Consider the following 18,118-nt stretch of genomic DNA (forward strand, 5'->3'; position numbering starts at 1 on the left):
AAATATCTCCCTTTAGAATTCTTTTTTAATTTATTGCCAAAACGAATGCAATCTATCCACAGGTATTTGTTTGAGCAGCACATAGGTAGCTGGTATTGGTAGAAAAGCTGATAAATCAAGGAAGTATTGGAGGATTGAGTGTTGAGAAAACTAACATGTGAAACAGGACAAATGAGAGGATGAAAGAATCCTTCCTCCATTTGCCATGTGAACTGGACCAGGGCCTATATATACGGCAACTAGCTGAGCCATGAGACTCAGCTATCTATTACATGCACACATACTTACAGCTCCACTGTGACGTTTTGCACAGCCAGCCTCCATCAAGGCCCTGGTCCTCTACACACACACAGGCAGCTCTACCATGGGGCTCTGGTTTGTGTTAGTCAACTCTGCGTGGAGACTCAGTATAATCCAGTGGTCCACACACAGGTCCCACTGTCTTGTATGACATCGAATTTAGACGTTTTTCTGCTTCAACACACCTGACTTAAATGAATGATTGTTATCAGACTTCTGCAGAAGTTGATGACGACCCCTTCATTTGAATCAGGTGTGTTGGAGCAGGGAAACATCGAAAAAATGCCAGACAGAGGTGCCCTGAGGACCAAGGTGGAAGACCACTGGTATATCTTTATTATGATTATGGGTATAATCACGTGAATATGGCTTCTAAGACAACCTTTACAAGTTATGGGGCTTTGCTGCAAAAGAAAAGCCTGACTAAACCGGTGACCTTAACTAAGACTACGTTGTTGACTGATTTAAGTAGACACAAAGGCATCAGATGTTAGAGAAAGATTAACAATATGACATTTACATCAAATGAGGCTCCAGGTTAAGTATAAGTATTACAACTTTCATGTCATTACATTAGATGCTTAACTTGAACAGATATTTCACACCTTTAACTCATTCTCACATTCTGTACTGTTTTAAAGTGATGTGATTTCATCATTACCCCATGTTTGGACATTTTTTTTATTGCATCCTCATTTATATGGCAATATCGCTCTCTAGTGGCACATTATGGAAGCAAACATTGAAACAAATGCACAACTTCTGCAATAGTTTTATTTCTTTAGGTACAAGTAGTATTTGCATAGGACAGTATTGCTTTAACACAGTAACCCATGACATTTAAGTATACGATTCAAGTATTTTTTTATTATATATTTCTTGAAGAACCGACATACACCACCCAAAGTGCAGTTACAGTAAATCGTGTGTATTGTAACTATAACAAACTAAATATATATATATTTTTTTACAGGTAGTAAAAAATATCTTACAAAATGCTACACATTGAAAAATGGGATGTAATAACAATTCACATTGATAAATACCAATTAATATCAGAATTTGATCAGTATTGTAAAAGACTCCAAATAAAAGCTTTGTTGTCATAGTAACAATCCTGTATTTTTATCTGAGGTGTTATTGTAAAAAATGTTAGGTAAGATGCAGCACAAATGCTTACATAAACTACTGTTAATTAGAAAACTTTAAGGACAAATTAAATGTAAAATCTTCCATATTGTCAATCAGCAATGTAATAAACACTGCAGTAAAGTTGAAGTACAATATAGAAGCTCTATAGAATTATTTAGAAGTTGTTTTACATACTTCCTGCACTATATTCCTCCCCAGATATTATCCAAAAATACAATATTATTTTTGTAATATGCTGGTAATTTACAACACATATTCTAAAGCTTTGCTTCATTTAGAACTGCAGGCAAAGGCACGATTCCATCCTGATTTTCAGACGGTTCCTGGTAACAAAAATTATTTAAAAAAACAAGTTAATATGACTTTATTTAGCTATTGAATTCCTATAACCAATCTAGCGATAAATAAATGCAACTTTGTCTCGTACTAATTAACAGCAAATCTCCAACCTACACATAAAACATTTAATGTTAGTGGGTTGCTAAGGGTAGTAAGCATTAAAGGTAGTAAATGTGTAGTAAACTATTTGCATCACAGCATACAAATAACAAATGTTTAAGGACATGGGATTAATGAAAAGATAACACAGACACCCTACTGTATGGAGCTGCAATTCTATTCTAGCCTATTAGAGCAAACGGAACCGCTCTGACTGGTCATTTACTTATCAAGTGGTATTCATTTAAGTTACGTCCAATCCAAACCATGTACAAATGTCCTCAGAATGAGGGATATTTTACAGAGCAGGCTCAATACATTAGCCCACAGATGTACACTGGCTGTTAAAAAAAATCCTTAACTAGTTACAATTCAACACAACAAACTGAGCCAGTCAGCAATCGCAACTTCTGTGAAAACCCTCTGTGAAATGTCCCTCTGTCTAACACATGACTGGTTTGAAGTGAAGAGCTCTAAGGTGGCTGTGCCTGACTGATTGAGGATCTTTAACATGTGTAAGATCAACGGAAAGGGAAAGGTGAGAGGTCAGGTAAGGGTGCACAGATGTGATAGAATCACAGGGAAGGGTGTGGTGATTGTGGGTGCTTCGATATGCCCCTACCTTAGACCATCTGTTTGTAGAGAATAGAAGAAGAAGAAAAAATATTTGGGGGGTGGAGGGGTGGGGTTGGGGGGGTGGGGAGTAGATGGGTGAGATTAATGATCATGCCTGAGGAGGCGGTGCTGGGTTGATTAGAGCTGTGGCCCCGTAGTCGTGCCCCGCAATCTGTCCATCCGCCTGGAACGACAGCTAAGGGTCACAGAATGTCCGGAGTTGCAGTTTCAGTCCACTGGGTGGAGCTAGCACATGTCTCTCCTTGTTTTCCCATGAGTCCTGTCTGCAATACCAGCTTTAGCTTCCTATATTTTCGGTTTATGGGGTTACATACCAAGGTATATCCTAAAATTTACGTATGTAAGTTAACTGGGAAAGTCCAAACCCATAATTACCATAATAGTTGACATGTTACTTTCGCAATTAGCTTGTTAGCTCTTGAAAATTAATCGGCCACGCTGTGAAACATGGCTGTGACAGTGAACCTCATACTACACCAGAAACTTCCACTTTTGTAGAGTACCAAGTCACTAAATTACTACCAGATTTCCGTATTCTCTCTTCCCTTCCAATTTCTTAGGTTGAAATATGCTGGAATTGACATTATTTCAAGGTCATGTTGATTGAAGAAAAATCAACGTAAAAATTAATGATTAAACTGCATGATTTCAATCAATGTCATTAAATGTAAAAGACTGTTTTATGCTCGTAATTTCAGATTAGTATAATTAGCAATGTGAATAATGAGTTTGGATAATAAGAGTGACTGTCACAAAACAAACCTTTTATAGCGTTAGCATTTTCAAGGTTCCATTGTTTTTCGGTCTTGCATGACAAATAATTTTCCCTTAACATCCTGACTTAAGTTTGGTTTGTTGGAAAAAAAAATCTCAGAAAAAAGTGATGTTTAGTCACTTTACCAAAGCATTTTGGTAATCAAGTAAGGCTAGTGCCTCATAAAACTAGGCTATAATACCACCTTCAGAATACTTTTCAAGCTGTAGACAGATCCACTAAAACACATGATCACGTATCCGTGGGCATGTTAGCAGCCCCTAGCGTGACTGCATACAGTATGTGTAAAGGTGTGCTGTCTGTTACTACCGAACTGCACCACAACAACTCATAACAACGAACAGACAAGCAGCTGGGGAGAACAAGACAGGCAGGTGAGTGACACGAGACAGGCTATTCTTGGAGATACAAAATACATTTTGGTGACCTTCGAAGCATTGTGTACTCGCCCTGCACATTCCGTGCACGCACACAAGTTCACAATGTTGTTGCTAAGAGTATGTCACTCCAACTGACTCTCTCCAGAAACACCAAGTAGTAGTCAGTCAAACAGTTCGGATAAAAGTCCTAAATCATCTTTTAATTTCTACAGAACACTGAGTAATATAGTATCAATAACTATTTGTATATCACCATGCATTAAAGCTTCTCACTTTATTCAAGCACATTAGCGTTGCAATATGGATAGAACATTAGATTTGAAGCGGTACGGCCTCTTAAAAGAAATGATTCAGTGAGATGCTGATCATAGTTACATGTAGCGTAACCTTTGCAGTAGTGTAAATTCCACTACTGCGAGACCCCTTGAAATAGGCATTTCATTTTCTCCAAAAGAAATCGCTGATACCCCATAACCCGTCCCAAGTAGTTATACACTGATACATACCGCTGCTCTGGCCAACTGGTTGGCTTTCTGTCTCCTAAGGTCAGACTTGATAAAACCTGAAGTAAACAGAGGAATACAGTGAGTAGTTAGGTAAGGGTGGGCAGGTGTCAGGCAGAAAGGGGAAGGGGGTGGTTATTGTAGCTGAATTATTTTTCAAGCTGAAAGCTTGCAATGCTGGTACTTAGATGTAAACAACCAAAAAACGTAATTTCTTGAAAATATAACACAAATAACAGCTTGCGCCTATTACTGTGTTACTGATGCTTGGAAAGAACTACTATTAGTTGTGTGGTATTTGAAAAATGTACAGTATGTAGCATGAGGTATATTTGCATTAGGACACACTTTAACGTTCAAACAACTATGCACCCATGCAACTATGCACTGTAAGGAATTTCTCAGGCATTAGCAAGGTATGTTCCAAGGGCATCCACTAGGGGGCAGCCCTGGAGTAAACTAACCTACTATACGAGTGAAGTGACATGGTTTTCAGTTAGGCCCCAAAGTTGACAACATTTGTGTGTATATTGCATGCATAAGAGTGTGCAGTACAATGGACACAATTGTGTTACTTGTTCCATGAAACGTTGGTTTTCACACCAAATATTACAAAATAATTAAATAATTGTATATTTAAAAAAGAATTATATATATATTTATTCTTTCAAATGATGCTCAACGTAATGATGATGATCAACGTACTGAACTCATTACCTTCCTTTACAAATGCAAGGAGACAGTGTGTGCTGTGACAGACTATATCTATATAATTGTGCGCCATATATATTCATAACTTGAGCTATAACCTATAGTTTAGAATAAGTCGAGTAAAAAGGTAAACCTGAACTATGACAATTTCAATGAATGACGAAAAGACGTTTCATAGAATTGTTCTTTGCAAAAGGAAATATTATGACAAAAACATACATTCCTCCAAGTACAAATACTGTAAAACTGGGGTGTTTTTTAACCGTCATGGTGTGAACTTTGACAACCATCTGTTTTATGGATGTCATGGAAAAAAACCAGTATGCAACAAGAACAACACTGTTTTTGTAATTGAGTAATAACGCTTAACCTTGAAGTACTTAAACTGGAAAAAGTTACACAGTAACCATTACAAACGCTTTGTCTGAACTAAAGAACCTTCTCACTGCAGAACCACTGGATGTGCACCTCTGGGTACACGCTACTTCATGAATACGTGTCTTCACGTGCGGTGACAGGAAAAGGAAATGTCTACCTGTCATTATAGTGCCAATGAGGAGAAAGACACAGAGGAAAATGTTGCCTGCCAACGTGCCATATTCATCAATGATCTTTCCCTGGCAGATGGTAAAGATGATTCCAAACACCTGTGGTAGACGTATGGATTTACAGGCATTTAGACTCAAAACCACGTGCACATAACAGATACACTTACATGCACACTGAGGCATAAAATGTATGTCAAATGCATGCACAGACATCATTCAGTTATAAATGTGTGTGGGTAATGAATTTACAGTGTTCAGTAGTTTATATGCAAGCAGATCACATGTGTTTGTAGTCCTTTTGATTCTGATATACAGTGAGTCAAACGCAGTGTTAAAACGTATGAGCATTAATAGGTGTACAAAGTATGTATGTGTGAGCGATTCGCCAGTAGTTATTTGACTTGTGAACACATTTGATACATTTTGTGAACTGTGTGTGTTCACCTGCGCAGAGCAATTGAGAAGACCTGACGAGGTCCCCTCTGACTCTGGGTAGGTGAGCTCCACAGCAAACTCAAACCCCAGGGGCAGGTAACCTGTCATGAAGAACCTAGACGGAGAGAGAAACCACACGCGAATCATTTAAGAGAGTCTGCTTACGAAACGGTTATGATAATACTGCAAATCAGGCCCAGTGGCCAGATTGCTTATCCTCATAGTGCGTGATGAAACATTTCATATCAAGAATGGAAATGGTTGTTGCTATGTAGAGAGAGCTGACCAAAACAGGGGTACACATATCCTGGGGGGTATTCCAGAAAGCAGGTTATGTGATATACCCAGGTAAGTTAACTCCCCAGCTGACACCCAGCGTTGAAGCAACATTGCCACTAAGTTGCTGCAACATTGTTAATCAGCTGGTGGGTTAACTTACCAGAGTATGTGACATAACCTGCTTTCTGGAATACCCCCCTGAATAAACATTTCTGAGAATGCTGTGCTGTTGACATTGATGTTTAACTTTTTACTTACAAAGGGCACTATACCTTATTAGTGATGATTGTACTTTGAATTTAACAATAAATGAATCCCTGCACATTTAGCTGACAAACCTGTCAACAACCATGTTGGTAGTCATGTTGTCATCTAACACTGTGGCTAAGTACTTCATTAGAATAAAAAAAGATAAAAGAGCAGTTGAAAGTTAAACTAAAAAGTTAAACGTGTGAAAAAGGTCCTTACCTACAAAGTATACTTATCTACAGTTAAATGACTCAACATACCATCTATAAGTGGGTTATATGCACAGATTAGGGTCATTTTGGCAAACTATTAAGAATACAAGGTCAGTCTGTATAAAGGTCAGCTCTCACAGACAGTAGACAAGCATGTATCAGAACAGACAACAAACCAAAGGTGACCAGTAGATAAACACTACAGTAAATCATTGCCACAGACGTTTGGAGTCTTTAAATTATAGTTTCCAAGCATTAGCGTTTCTGGCACACTGACTATACAATCATTATAGTCAGACTACAGACTACAGTTATTCACCAATTATTTTCCATAGCAGAAGAAACTGTATTCAAAGAAACACAGCAACGCACAAATACAGTGAAGTGAATTGGCTACCATTATGACATGCTAACAACGTTTATCTAGATCCTTCTACCCTGGCCCTAGTTCCCGTTTCAGCTTCCTATTTCACTGTTGTGTGTCTGTTACTGCAGTTGACGAATGTAAAAAGGAGTGCAATCCCGTTCCAGTGTGTAAGGCTTTTGAACAGCACCACTGGGCCGCAAGTTCTCTTGTACAGTGTCATGTAGAGTGTGGTATTACCCGAGAGCTCCAGCAGTGATGAAGACCACCCACAGGTGGCCTAGACTGAGAGTGAAGGCATAGACCACCATCCCCACCAGTGACATGAGGTACACAGCCAGCGTGGTCTGTCTAGGGAAGTACACAGATGCAAAAACATGAGGGAAAAACATAGTAGAATCAAACTTTCAGAGAAGACGCTAAGTTCCATAAGTCTTCTTTTCCCTACACATGTACTTTCCCTGGAACCAACAACTTTGAACAATAGGATAAATACCAGTCTGTTTTCAAAGTCACCACATATTGACCGCTCAGATGTCCTTAATGTTGGCTGGCAGAGCTGACAGGAAGACATTCACATTCCATCATGTACTCTGTGAGCACATGCACATTTCGGACATATCTCATAACACTTTTAGGAACAGTCACGAGGAACAACAGGCACCATTAGGAAGGGGGGTTGCTGTTCCCCAGGAAGGATCTCTGTGAGCACATGGCCGGTGACCCCACCACAGTGCGGGCTCAGAGATCAGAGGCGCTCGGGGCGCTATCAGCAAAGCTGCAGCTGGGTCAACAAAGCTGTAACATCACACAAGACGCAGGAGACACAACAGCGTTCAGATACTGATTCAGGAGGGGGCGGGAGGGATGGAAACAAGACAACGGGGGGGGGGGGGGGGGGGGGGGGCTTACTTGTAGGTCTTGGTTCTGTCGAGCCAGATGCCGCAGATCAGGGAGCCGACCATGCCTGCGATGACTATCGTCAGGCCTATTCTCCCGGCGTTCACCTCTTCTCCCTGCGGTCAGGAGGGAGGAGGGTGAGGGGGGTCAGTAGAGTGCGGCACACAGCCATAAGCCTTTCTGCATTCTAATCTGATTGCAACTATGGGCATAAAACTTTATTGAGGGCTGTGCTATTGAGGTCTGCCTGATTCAAGTAATGTTGGCCTTGGAGTCACCGAGGTGGTGAGTCAGAGTGTTTGAGTCGGGGTGTTTATCTATATTTATAAGTCCATTCACCACCTATTTGCGCAATTCATTTTGCACTATGCTGCCCGATTTCATGTCTTGTAACTTTGTAACATTTCATATTTTATATTTTATTTATATCTATTTTATATCTACATTGTTTAGCTCTTTAGGATATGTTTCGCTCTTTAGTATTAGTATTAGACTTTTTAAATTGTATTTATACATTTTCCAATTAAGTATATGTTTTTTGTATGCACCTTCCTGCCACAGTCAATTTTGTGTTTGTGTCAACTTACATGGCAATAAAAAACTATTCTGATTCTGAGAATATTCTTGCCCTCCCTCCCTCACGGTCCACCCCCCACCCCCCCGTCAACACTCGACTTTGGAATGTTTGGAAACAGGTGGAAGTGGCAGTGCTCAGGTCGCAGGTTGACTCAGCCAGGACTTACAGGGTAGTGTTCAATGATCATGCGGTTGAGCAGAGTGCCCACAGCGTAGAAGCAACCAACGTTCAGTCCTGTGAGAGAGACACAGTTACAGAGTGAGATGTACCACGCAAAGCCATTCGGTGTTGCCAACGGCACCCAGTCAGGATATGCTGTCGTCTGTGGTTAAGGTATGGCTGGGGGCAAGCATCAGGCACAAAGAGCATTAATTTCACCAGAAGAATCTAAGTGTCGTTTGTGTCATTTATAAGATGCACGCATACAGCAAAGCAGTCGGGACATGAAGGCCCTAACAGTAGCCCCACAGGCTAATTAAGGGGAAATAAAAGGAGGATTTCAGTTGAATGAAGTGAAAGTCAATTCATTTTGACCTGCAGGTCACTCATGTTATCTAATCTCTAGGGGTTGCCTTTAGTCGTATCCTGTCCTATTAATCATTTGCAAAGACATAGCAAACTCTGAACCTCATAGGCAAACAAATCTGTACGTGTGAAAGTAAAAATAATTACAAAATAAAAGCATTAACCACTACCATGATTATGTTGAATCACCTTTACCTAAATTCATAACCTTGTGGGATAAGACGTTTTATAGGTATAGCTCAGTGGTAGAGAATTTTACTGCTTATAAGTTTCTTACATTGATATAACAAACGCATTCATGTAGGATAATGAGCTGATACTGTAGGTCAAACAAGCACCTACAATATTAGGTTAGGAAATGACAAAGTGTACATAGCAAACATATCCTCTACTGTTTCTTTCCATGATGCTCTTTGTGCATGATTCTTACTTAATTCTTATCAATGTTCCTAACTTATAACTTCACTTGTGCAGCAATAAACCAGCTAGTCATTAAAGAACAGCTCACCACTGATGGTTATCAAACCACTGCTGTGGCGGTTCCTGAAAATTCTGGACCAGTTCCGTAATTAAACGTACAAGCCTTCATTTCCTATAGCAAGCATAGTCATAACATACAGCCAAAATGTCACAAATAAGTAGCAATATTCTTAAAGGACAACTTCTGCTTCTTGTTTTGATGATGATTATTGCCAAGTAACAATTATGGTGGTGGTGTTGATTATAATGGTGCTGGTAGACAAACCATAGCTGATGATGAGGAGGATGAAGGGCTTGTTGCGGAGCAGCCGGAGGATGGAGGCAGTGTAGGAGTACTGGTCTGGGGGGATGCTCCGAGCCGTGGCCTGGGCCTGGGTAGGTGGAAGTTCAGGGCGCTCCTGGAACACTGGCACATAAGAACCAGACAGAAGACCTTGACATCATGTGTTCAAATGGTGGAAAGAGGAACCAGAACTGACTTCATACTCATACTGCGGTATGACTGCAGAGTAAGTTGACAGACACATTAAGCACTTCTTATGATAGAAAATGAACACGTTCCCGGAAGTGTTGTAAGCCTTTAGTATTTTGGCCAAGTTCCAGGACCCCTGGGTCTGTGGGTTCCTGCAGAGCCCTTACAGGACAAGACAGAGCAGATGTGTATATTTATGGTTCTTCACATCAAACTAATCTCCCCTGGAGTGGCTGACTAGAAAACATGTGAACTGACAAGTAAACTGTCTTCAGTACAAGCAAGGCCCTTATAAAACCCAATCCATTCCCCTCATCACTTCAGTTATTTTGAAGAACTGTAGTGAGTGATTTGTATGATATGAAAATATGTAATGTGAAGGGGCCAAGGACAGCATAGACTTTAAAGCAGTGTTTCTCAGTTGGCTTAACCTCACAACCCACATTTCTCCTCGGTCATTAGGTCATCAGAGCCAAAGAACACATCCACGACCCATTCCTCACCAGCTCGCGATCCAGTTGAGAAACACTGCTTTAAAGCCTAACCACGTGAAAGCTTGGATACATGCTGCATCCTCTTCTGCGCTGACAAACGTTCCTTCAGACAACTGTCTGCTAAAGGCCTCGCTGTCAACCGCTTTGGTGGAAGCAACCAACCACATTTGCATTGACAGTTCCATCTGAGTCAGCAGTAGAACTTTGTCAGCCCTAACTGAGAACAGTTCCAAGTTCCAGGGCATGAGTCAGAACCCCAGATGGCCCAGTAGGACACCAGACATCGCATGAGGCATCAGACAGACTTGGCTGACCAGTTGGTATCATTAGGTCACTCAGTAAAGCAAACAAGTACAACATAAGGGCAGAAATTGTTCATTAACAGCCAAGTCCCCCCCAAAAAACTTTGAACAATGTGTCATTGAATAAAACTTCAAATATCTAAACAAATTCTAACCATATCCACCCCATTCAGAGAAATGCATTTGAATCATCCACGATTACAGTCAGAAGAATACACACATGTGGACTAACAACATACTACAAGTGAGTGCGAGTGACTGGCACTTTGCATTGTACTACAACTGAAAGCTCACACACACAACTGTTCTTTTGTCTTTCAGAATGCAACTTCACCCCCCCCCCCCCCCCCCCCAACAGAACAACAGAAGATTGTATCCATTCGCTTCTTCCTGCTCGTGACCTGGCTCAGTGCCTTCTGTGTGGGCGTGTCTTAGTTAAACATGGAGCGATGCAGGCTCTACGGGTTTTTATTCTTTGCACACCCACAAGTTTACTTAGCATACGTGCCCTCCTGGGACACTCCTATGTGTGCTGCTTGTTATGTCAGAAAGACCCGGAGCGTACAGTGTAAACACAAGCCAAGATAAGCAGGAAGGATTCATCTGATTCTACAAATGATATTCAGGTCTGATGAATACACCAGTTAGGTTAGGCTATAAAAGGCTAAATGTTTATGCTGATGTACTCATCAACTTACACAAATCAACATATCTGTGGCAAATCCTTCCTCTGTTTCGTATTAGGGAAGAGGCTACGTTCAGAGTAAAATGGCTTGGGGCTGTTTTGAAGCGGTCAGAAATCCAAGTCCATTTCAATCACGTCTTTCAGACTCAGTACCGTCACAATAATGGTCATTCTTCAACACCCTCTCACCCAAGGGGAAAGATGCTGAATGTGTTGGGGGATTTGGGCCAGGTCTGCTCTCTCTGTGACTTTTAAATGTTGCTCATTGACAGGAGGCTAACTCTCAATTACATCATCACCTGGGACTCCCTGTAGACAGCGAACCAATGTGCGAAGCACACAAGCCAAAGCAGAGAGCTTTTTGAAGACAGACTTGAGAGAGCTAAGAAGGAAAGAGGAAACACAGGCATGAAGCAACGTAAACTAAGCTCAAGGTCACACGCTGAAATAGCTTAAACTCAAAATTTCACTTCTACTCTCCCATTTTGCAATGTCAGAGTACTTGAGTACTTAACCTCACTTAACCCCCCCTTAACTAGAGTACTTACAACACTTAACCACCCTAACTATAGTACTTACCACATCTACCCCCATAACTACAGTACTTACCACACCTAACCCCCATAACTACAGTACTTACCACACCTAACCCCCATAACTACAGTACTTACCACACCTAACCCCCATAACTACAGTACTTACCACACCTAACCCCCCCAAAATGTGAGTACTTAGCTAGCCTCCCATAACGACCAGCACTAACCACACCAAGCTCACTGTAACTACAGTACCTACTACACCTACTATGGCTAGAGTACTTACCACAGCTAACCTCCAGTAACTAAGAGTACTTACCAGTAACAACGAGAATGAAGAGTAGCGTGGCCACTCCGGCTGTTATGTAGAACATGATCCTGATGTGATAAGAAAGCTGCTCCATGTCTTCAACATTGGGTACAAGAATAGGTGGCACAAGGAACCCAATGGCAATACCCAGCTGTGAGAGCAGAAACAAAGAGGGTGCATCTGAAGTTAATACACATCACAGCAACGTGGCCCAAACTATGTGGTGTTCACTGGCTGACAGAAAGAGAGATGGTGGTGGTGGGGGGGGGGGGGGGGGGGTTGTTGTAGAGCAGGGGTCCCCAAACTACTTAAACAAAATGAAGGTAATTGCGTACTGTAATGTACAGTACTGTAGCATCAGAACAGCACATTCTGCACAGCTCACACAGAAGGCCTCTATTTCCCGTGTGACCTAACTTGGTGTCTATGGGGTGTGAAACATAACCTAAGCCGTAGACACATCTTATCAGTTCCCAGCAGTGAGATTTGACTAAATAAAACTCTGAGGAGGAACGAGCGCAGACCTTCCATCTGAGTCAGAATGGCAGAACATGGCTCGCTAATTACGCAACATCATCCCTCCGTGTTGGGTATTTGACAAGTGTGCTACAAATCTGTTGTTTAGGTGTAACACCATGTCACCGTGCTCTGCTTCATCCACACAGCCAACGTTACTACAGACTACGTCTATTGAGAATAATTCAAGTCAATCGAGACAGCTAGAGAGACCGCTACGTCAGAGCACAATTCAAGCTGACATACGCCAATGAAAGGGGTCAAACATTTACAGTTAACCAACCTGGTTCCCCGATACGCCAATAGAGCAGGCCGTGGACACCTCTCCCTGGCCAAACCACAGAGAGGCCAGACGAGAAGGGATGCCGAGGACAAACACAGTGGCGACAGAGCACACAAACTGGCCAAGGAAGGTGACGACGAAGAGCCCCGGGCCGACGCTGCCGATCTTGATCCACGCGCCGATGCAGTTGAAAGCGGCGCCGACCAGAACCACCTCGCGCATGCCCCGCTTGTCCAGGAGCCACAGGACAGGCACAATGAGCGGAATGTAGCTGAGGAAGTATATCATGGCGAGCCAATCGATGGCCAGCATGTCGATGTCATAGAAGCGCATGAAGATGTTGCTGATGATGCCGTACTGCAGCCACATGAAGGCGTTGCTGGCTGACAAACCGCTGAAGAGAAACAGCATGACCCAGCGTCGCCGGTAGATCTTGGTCTCCATCTTGGGCACCAGTTTGGCTTTGTCACCACATGACATCTCCGGGCTCTGCCAAGAGACTATAGGGACGGCTTTGCCCAGCGGTCCCGGAGTCCACTGGATGGAGTCCAGTCCAGGAATGAGACTCTTTCCTGTCTTGGATTGTGGACACTTGCCTCTTGATACACAGTCTGTCCCAGAGATGTTGACCTCTACACTTTGGTCCAACATACTGTTTTAGGCTTTACTTAGCAGATCGGAAGTTACACTGAGAAGCAGATGGAAACCCCTCTGCCCACTCCCTCCGTCAGTCTTTATTCCACACTTCTCCAACCAGGTGACAGTCTGCAGGCCGCTGTTCTAAATTCAACCTTCATTAAGTTGAACACTGTTGTGTATGTCCGAAGAATAATGAAGCCAGATTCCCAGTGTAGCTGAAGTAGCTATGCAGTTTCCGTTGCATGTGTGAGAGGGGGACGTTCAGGAAGTACTCCCTGCCCTCTGAATTTTTAACAGCTAGCTGCTTGTACTAGTTCTGAGGTCTGCTCCACCTTTTATCACCTCCAGCCTTGTCATGTGATGCTACATCTATCTGAGCCCTTATGACATTGGCAATAGGTTACATCTGTTCATGCAGTATATCATTGAAAACAAAGACATGCACATGTATCTAATATGCCTCAACATGGCAGGTTTTGAGAAAAACAAATGTGGGTATCTGAGTCATTTTAAGTTAATGGTTGATGTTTCTTAGTATTGTGGCCATTGTTCAGCCATTGACAGATTATAAGTGCCTCCATGTGTTATGTCACAAATAAAAATACAACAAAGCTAGCTTTTTCCACCAATACCTTTTTCCACCATTACCTTTCAACATGAATGATTCCCTATTTAGTTCCTAGTATATTCTTCATCCATCTGCCCCTGTCCCTGCTGATGAGAGATATCCCCATTGAATGTGATACCTCCACTATCCTTCACATTAACATTATTGTAGAATTTTTCAGCAAATGCAATGTTTTGCATGTCAGGCAAAATGTTGTTTGAAAACAATATGGAAATTCTTATAACATAATTGCAAAAGGTTGTTCTGTCTGAACCTAAACAAGTTTCTGATTTAAACGTGCATCTTCAAAACATAAGCTACCATTACAGCAACTAAAATCTAGTAATACGTTCTTTCTTGGAAATGATATCACTAAGTTTCAAAGGATAATGGGACAAACGTAACTGTTCAACAACTCTGTTAGCTGATGTCCTGTTCAAAGCATTCAAGCATTCAAAGCATCCAAAGCCTGAATACTTCCCTGTTCTTAAGATAGCAGAATCAGCCATTACAGTCAACAGGAGATCACAAGGCTGGAAGAAACATTAGATGAACTATGAATGTCAAGACAAAAACCAATGACATCAAAATGCCATGATACTGTGGTTTAAGTTTAAGCCCTGGGGCAGGATCCTGATTTATTTAACTGTCTTAAGTTATATGTTATAAAGTATAATATATTACTATAAAGCCTCTAAGGTATTCAGTGGCTGTATACTGAACATATATATTATATATAATATATATATATTTTTTTTTAAGATTTAGCTGTAAGGAAGTAGGTGGAAGCAGTTATGTTCCAATGCTAATCAAATGCTTTGCTTTGAGACAGACCAAACGGTTGGTATTGTATCACTACTCTCTCTCCTTGTCTTTCCTCTTTATATCCACCTCTCATTTAGCAAAGACATGTCAGAAGTTCATTGGACACTCAGAAAAAGAAGGAAAAGAAAAAAACGTATGTTTAATAAGTTTTAACATAAAAAGTTATGTTAAAAAACAAAACATGTTGTCTACTCTAATTGAAATGAAAAAAATATGACACAACCTGTCTATTGTATCAAACACAACAGTGGGATAGGATTTCTAATGCGTCTAATGGAGTTGATATAACGTCTGTTTGGAGTAGTTATCTATGGCTAGAATGTCACAATTATAGGCTTATATTGGTTTAATACTATACAGTGTCTAACTGATAAGCTAAATTGTGAGCCTTACTCAACAGTATACCATATTTGCCTGTCCTGATTCTCTTTTCCCAACAGTGAAAGCTAAATGTTGTACCATCATTGGCCCTATACACTGATTAGTCTAGTGAAAGAAAAAAAGAAATATGGTCCAAGATCTAAGAGGCAGGTCAAGTGCTCACGAGTGCAGTTACCGGTCAATATAGCCTATTTTAGTTTATTTGAAATACATACTTTCTAAAGGTATCAATTGTTCATTATAATAACGTTATTACAAGAGCAGAGTGTAGTTTCATCAGGGTCATTACCACGGTGGCCGTCAGGTGTAAATGCAAAAAAAAAAGAAGCTGCATCCAGTTTAAACAACGGAAGTGCTCCAGGACTCTAGGGGCAGCACTAATTGGAACAGCTTGATTTTCGATCCAGAGAGAGAGCAGATGAGAGGTTTGTTTTTGGAACGGGACCAGAAGTGAAGTAAAGAGGCGACATAAAAAGGTTAGTATTCATTTTTACATTTGGTCCTCCTCTTTTACAGTAGGCTATTTTAAAAGAGTATTTCCAATACAAACCTCTCATCTGCTCTCTCTCTCTCTCTTTCTACGTGGGGTCGAAAATCAAGCTGTTCCACTGAATACTCCCCCTAGAGGCCTGGAGCACTTCCGTTGTGTAAACTGGATGCAGCGTTTTTTTTGTTGCATTTTTTTCGGGGTTTGTGTGCATTTGCATTGTTTCTATATTTGCAGCTCGTTTATGTATTTGGTTGTGTTTTGTGTATTTGCAGCGCGTTTGCTGAATGCTGCGCATGTGTTGTCAAATTAATGAAGATGTTTTCTTAATGTGCTTGTGTTTTGTCTATTTGCATGTGTTTTCTTAAGTTGCAGGGCGTTTGCACCTGTCGGGCACCGTGCATTACCGATCATAGACACAATTAGAAGAATATGGAGATATATGTTGCATTAAATACTTACATTTACATTTAGTCATTTAGCAGATGCTCTTATCCAGAGTGACTTACAGTAAGTACAGGGACATTCCCCCGAGGCAAGTAGGGTGAAGTGCCTTGCCCAGGGACAAAACTTCATTTTTCACGGCCAGAATCGAACCAGCAACCTTCTGATTGGTAGCCCGATTCCCTAACCGCTCAGTCTTCTGACACCCCACTTGAGTTTGATATGGTCTAAACATTTTAAACACCCATCTGTGCATGTTCTACATTAAACTTCCAGTCAATGTGCACGTTTTGGTTACATTTCATAGCAATGATGTGTCAACCTTTACTGTCGAGGCTGACGATCACGTCCTCAACACTTGTGCGTAATTGCGCAACTCGCCAAATGGAAACATGGGGATGTCAGTATAGCATTCAGTTAACAGGGATGTTTAACGAATGCTACTACTGAATAAGTTATCAAGTCAATGTTATCAATATTTAACTTGAAAGTTGACACATACCTGATTTCCAAAGACTCCAATGGAGCATGCAGTTGACACCTCCTCTGACCCAAACCACACCGATGCGATCCTCGATGGCATCCCGAGGATAAATACCTGCGCCAAGGAGCAGCAAAACTGACCAAGCATGGTAACTGGGAACAGGTCCGGTCGGACGCTGGCTACCTTGACCCATGTCCCAGCGCAATTCAAAGCCGTCGCCACCAGCGCAATGACCCTAAGTCCCTTTTTATCCAACAGCCAAGTCACGGGAAATATGAATGGAATGTAAGTTAACATATAGATCATAGACATCCAGTCTATAGTGAAAGTGTTGACATTGTAGAACCGCATGAAGATATTGTTGATTATTCCGTACTGTATCCATTGGAAAGAGTTGCACAAAGAATAGGAACTAAACAAGCATACAATAAACCATCGCCGCTTATATAGACGAGTGGGTTGAGACGGTTCGTTGACATTCAAGCTTATCCCTTGTTCTGTGTGTACGGTGGGTTCGAGGCAGTGTATCATTCTCAGTTTTTCCACGTCCGTAATAGTTTGACTGTCTTTAATTTCACCATCGATGTTGTTTTTTTCGCCCATGTTAAACTACAACAAGCAACAAGCATTGACAATCGACTCGCCAGTTGCCTCTAAATGTTTCTTCAAAGTTAATTCTAGCAACTGTAACTACTCCTCTTAAACGTTAACCAGTCAGAAACCGACAATCGATATAGGCAACACGCTGTTCTAATATTTTTCACAAAAATTGTACGACGCTTGGTTGTGTAATTAGTCTGAAAATGTACCCGAAAAATATGTTTGTGTTTCTTCGTCAACTAATTTACGAAGATTTTCAGTTTCCCGTCTTGAAACAACTTTTAGTCAACTATAGACAAACACAATTTCGAATTAAATCTGATCGATTTTCCCCACGAGTGCCCTTTCCCACACGCTATCTACTTTCTTGCAATGTTGACTTCTCCACCGCATGGTCACCCAAAAAAAAAAATACAGTTTGATAGAGCTATACAGTCTGCATGGTCTTAGTGGCGCAAAATTACAGCAATTTACGTCATCACGCGAAGGCAACCGCCCCACTGGCACGCTCCTCTCGAGGGCGGAGTTGAGCCCCAGTTGAGTATTGACTGTAAAACAAGGATGAGACTATAGTGTACTTGTGCCAGTC

General features: G+C 41.3%; 1 protein-coding gene across 7 annotated transcripts; it reads right to left on the bottom strand.

Moving 5' to 3' along the window:
* Positions 1–1,054: 1,054 nt before the first annotated feature.
* On the bottom strand, positions 1,055–17,924 carry flvcr2b (FLVCR choline and putative heme transporter 2b). 7 transcript variants are annotated; one of them, XM_067241817.1, is made up of 11 exons: positions 16,948–17,924; positions 12,273–12,414; positions 9,730–9,870; positions 8,626–8,693; positions 7,895–7,998; positions 7,223–7,333; positions 5,888–5,993; positions 5,491–5,542; positions 4,188–4,243; positions 2,513–2,689; positions 1,055–1,775 (listed from the first exon to the last, which is right to left on the bottom strand). In XM_067241817.1, the coding sequence occupies exons 1-10, from the start codon at positions 17,530–17,532 to the stop codon at positions 2,615–2,617; spliced, it is 1,440 nt and encodes a 479-aa protein (XP_067097918.1). In that variant the 5' UTR covers positions 17,533–17,924; the 3' UTR covers positions 1,055–1,775; positions 2,513–2,614. The 7 variants fall into 7 exon arrangements, with proteins under 7 accessions (XP_067097918.1, XP_067097917.1, XP_067097915.1 ...); XM_067241816.1 differs by having other exon boundaries at positions 2,513–2,701; XM_067241814.1 differs by having other exon boundaries at positions 5,431–5,542.
* Positions 17,925–18,118: the final 194 nt, after the last annotated feature.

This window comes from Osmerus mordax, chromosome 8 (assembly GCF_038355195.1).
Source record: "Osmerus mordax isolate fOsmMor3 chromosome 8, fOsmMor3.pri, whole genome shotgun sequence".
Classification (NCBI taxonomy): domain Eukaryota; kingdom Metazoa; phylum Chordata; class Actinopteri; order Osmeriformes; family Osmeridae; genus Osmerus; species Osmerus mordax.

Excerpts from the sequence above, each read along its gene's own strand:
- flvcr2b (XM_067241819.1), bottom strand. The coding sequence starts at position 13,713 with ATGTTGGACCAAAGTGTAGAGGTCAACATCTCTGGGACAGACTGTGTA. Across the intron at positions 5,543-5,887 it reads TTCTCAATTGCTCTGCGCAG|GTGTTTGGAATCATCTTTAC; the intron begins GTGAACACACAC and ends CGTCTACCACAG. Across the intron at positions 2,690-4,187 it reads ACCAGTTGGCCAGAGCAGCG|GCGGATGGACAGATTGCGGG; the intron begins GTATGTATCAGT and ends CTGTCGTTCCAG.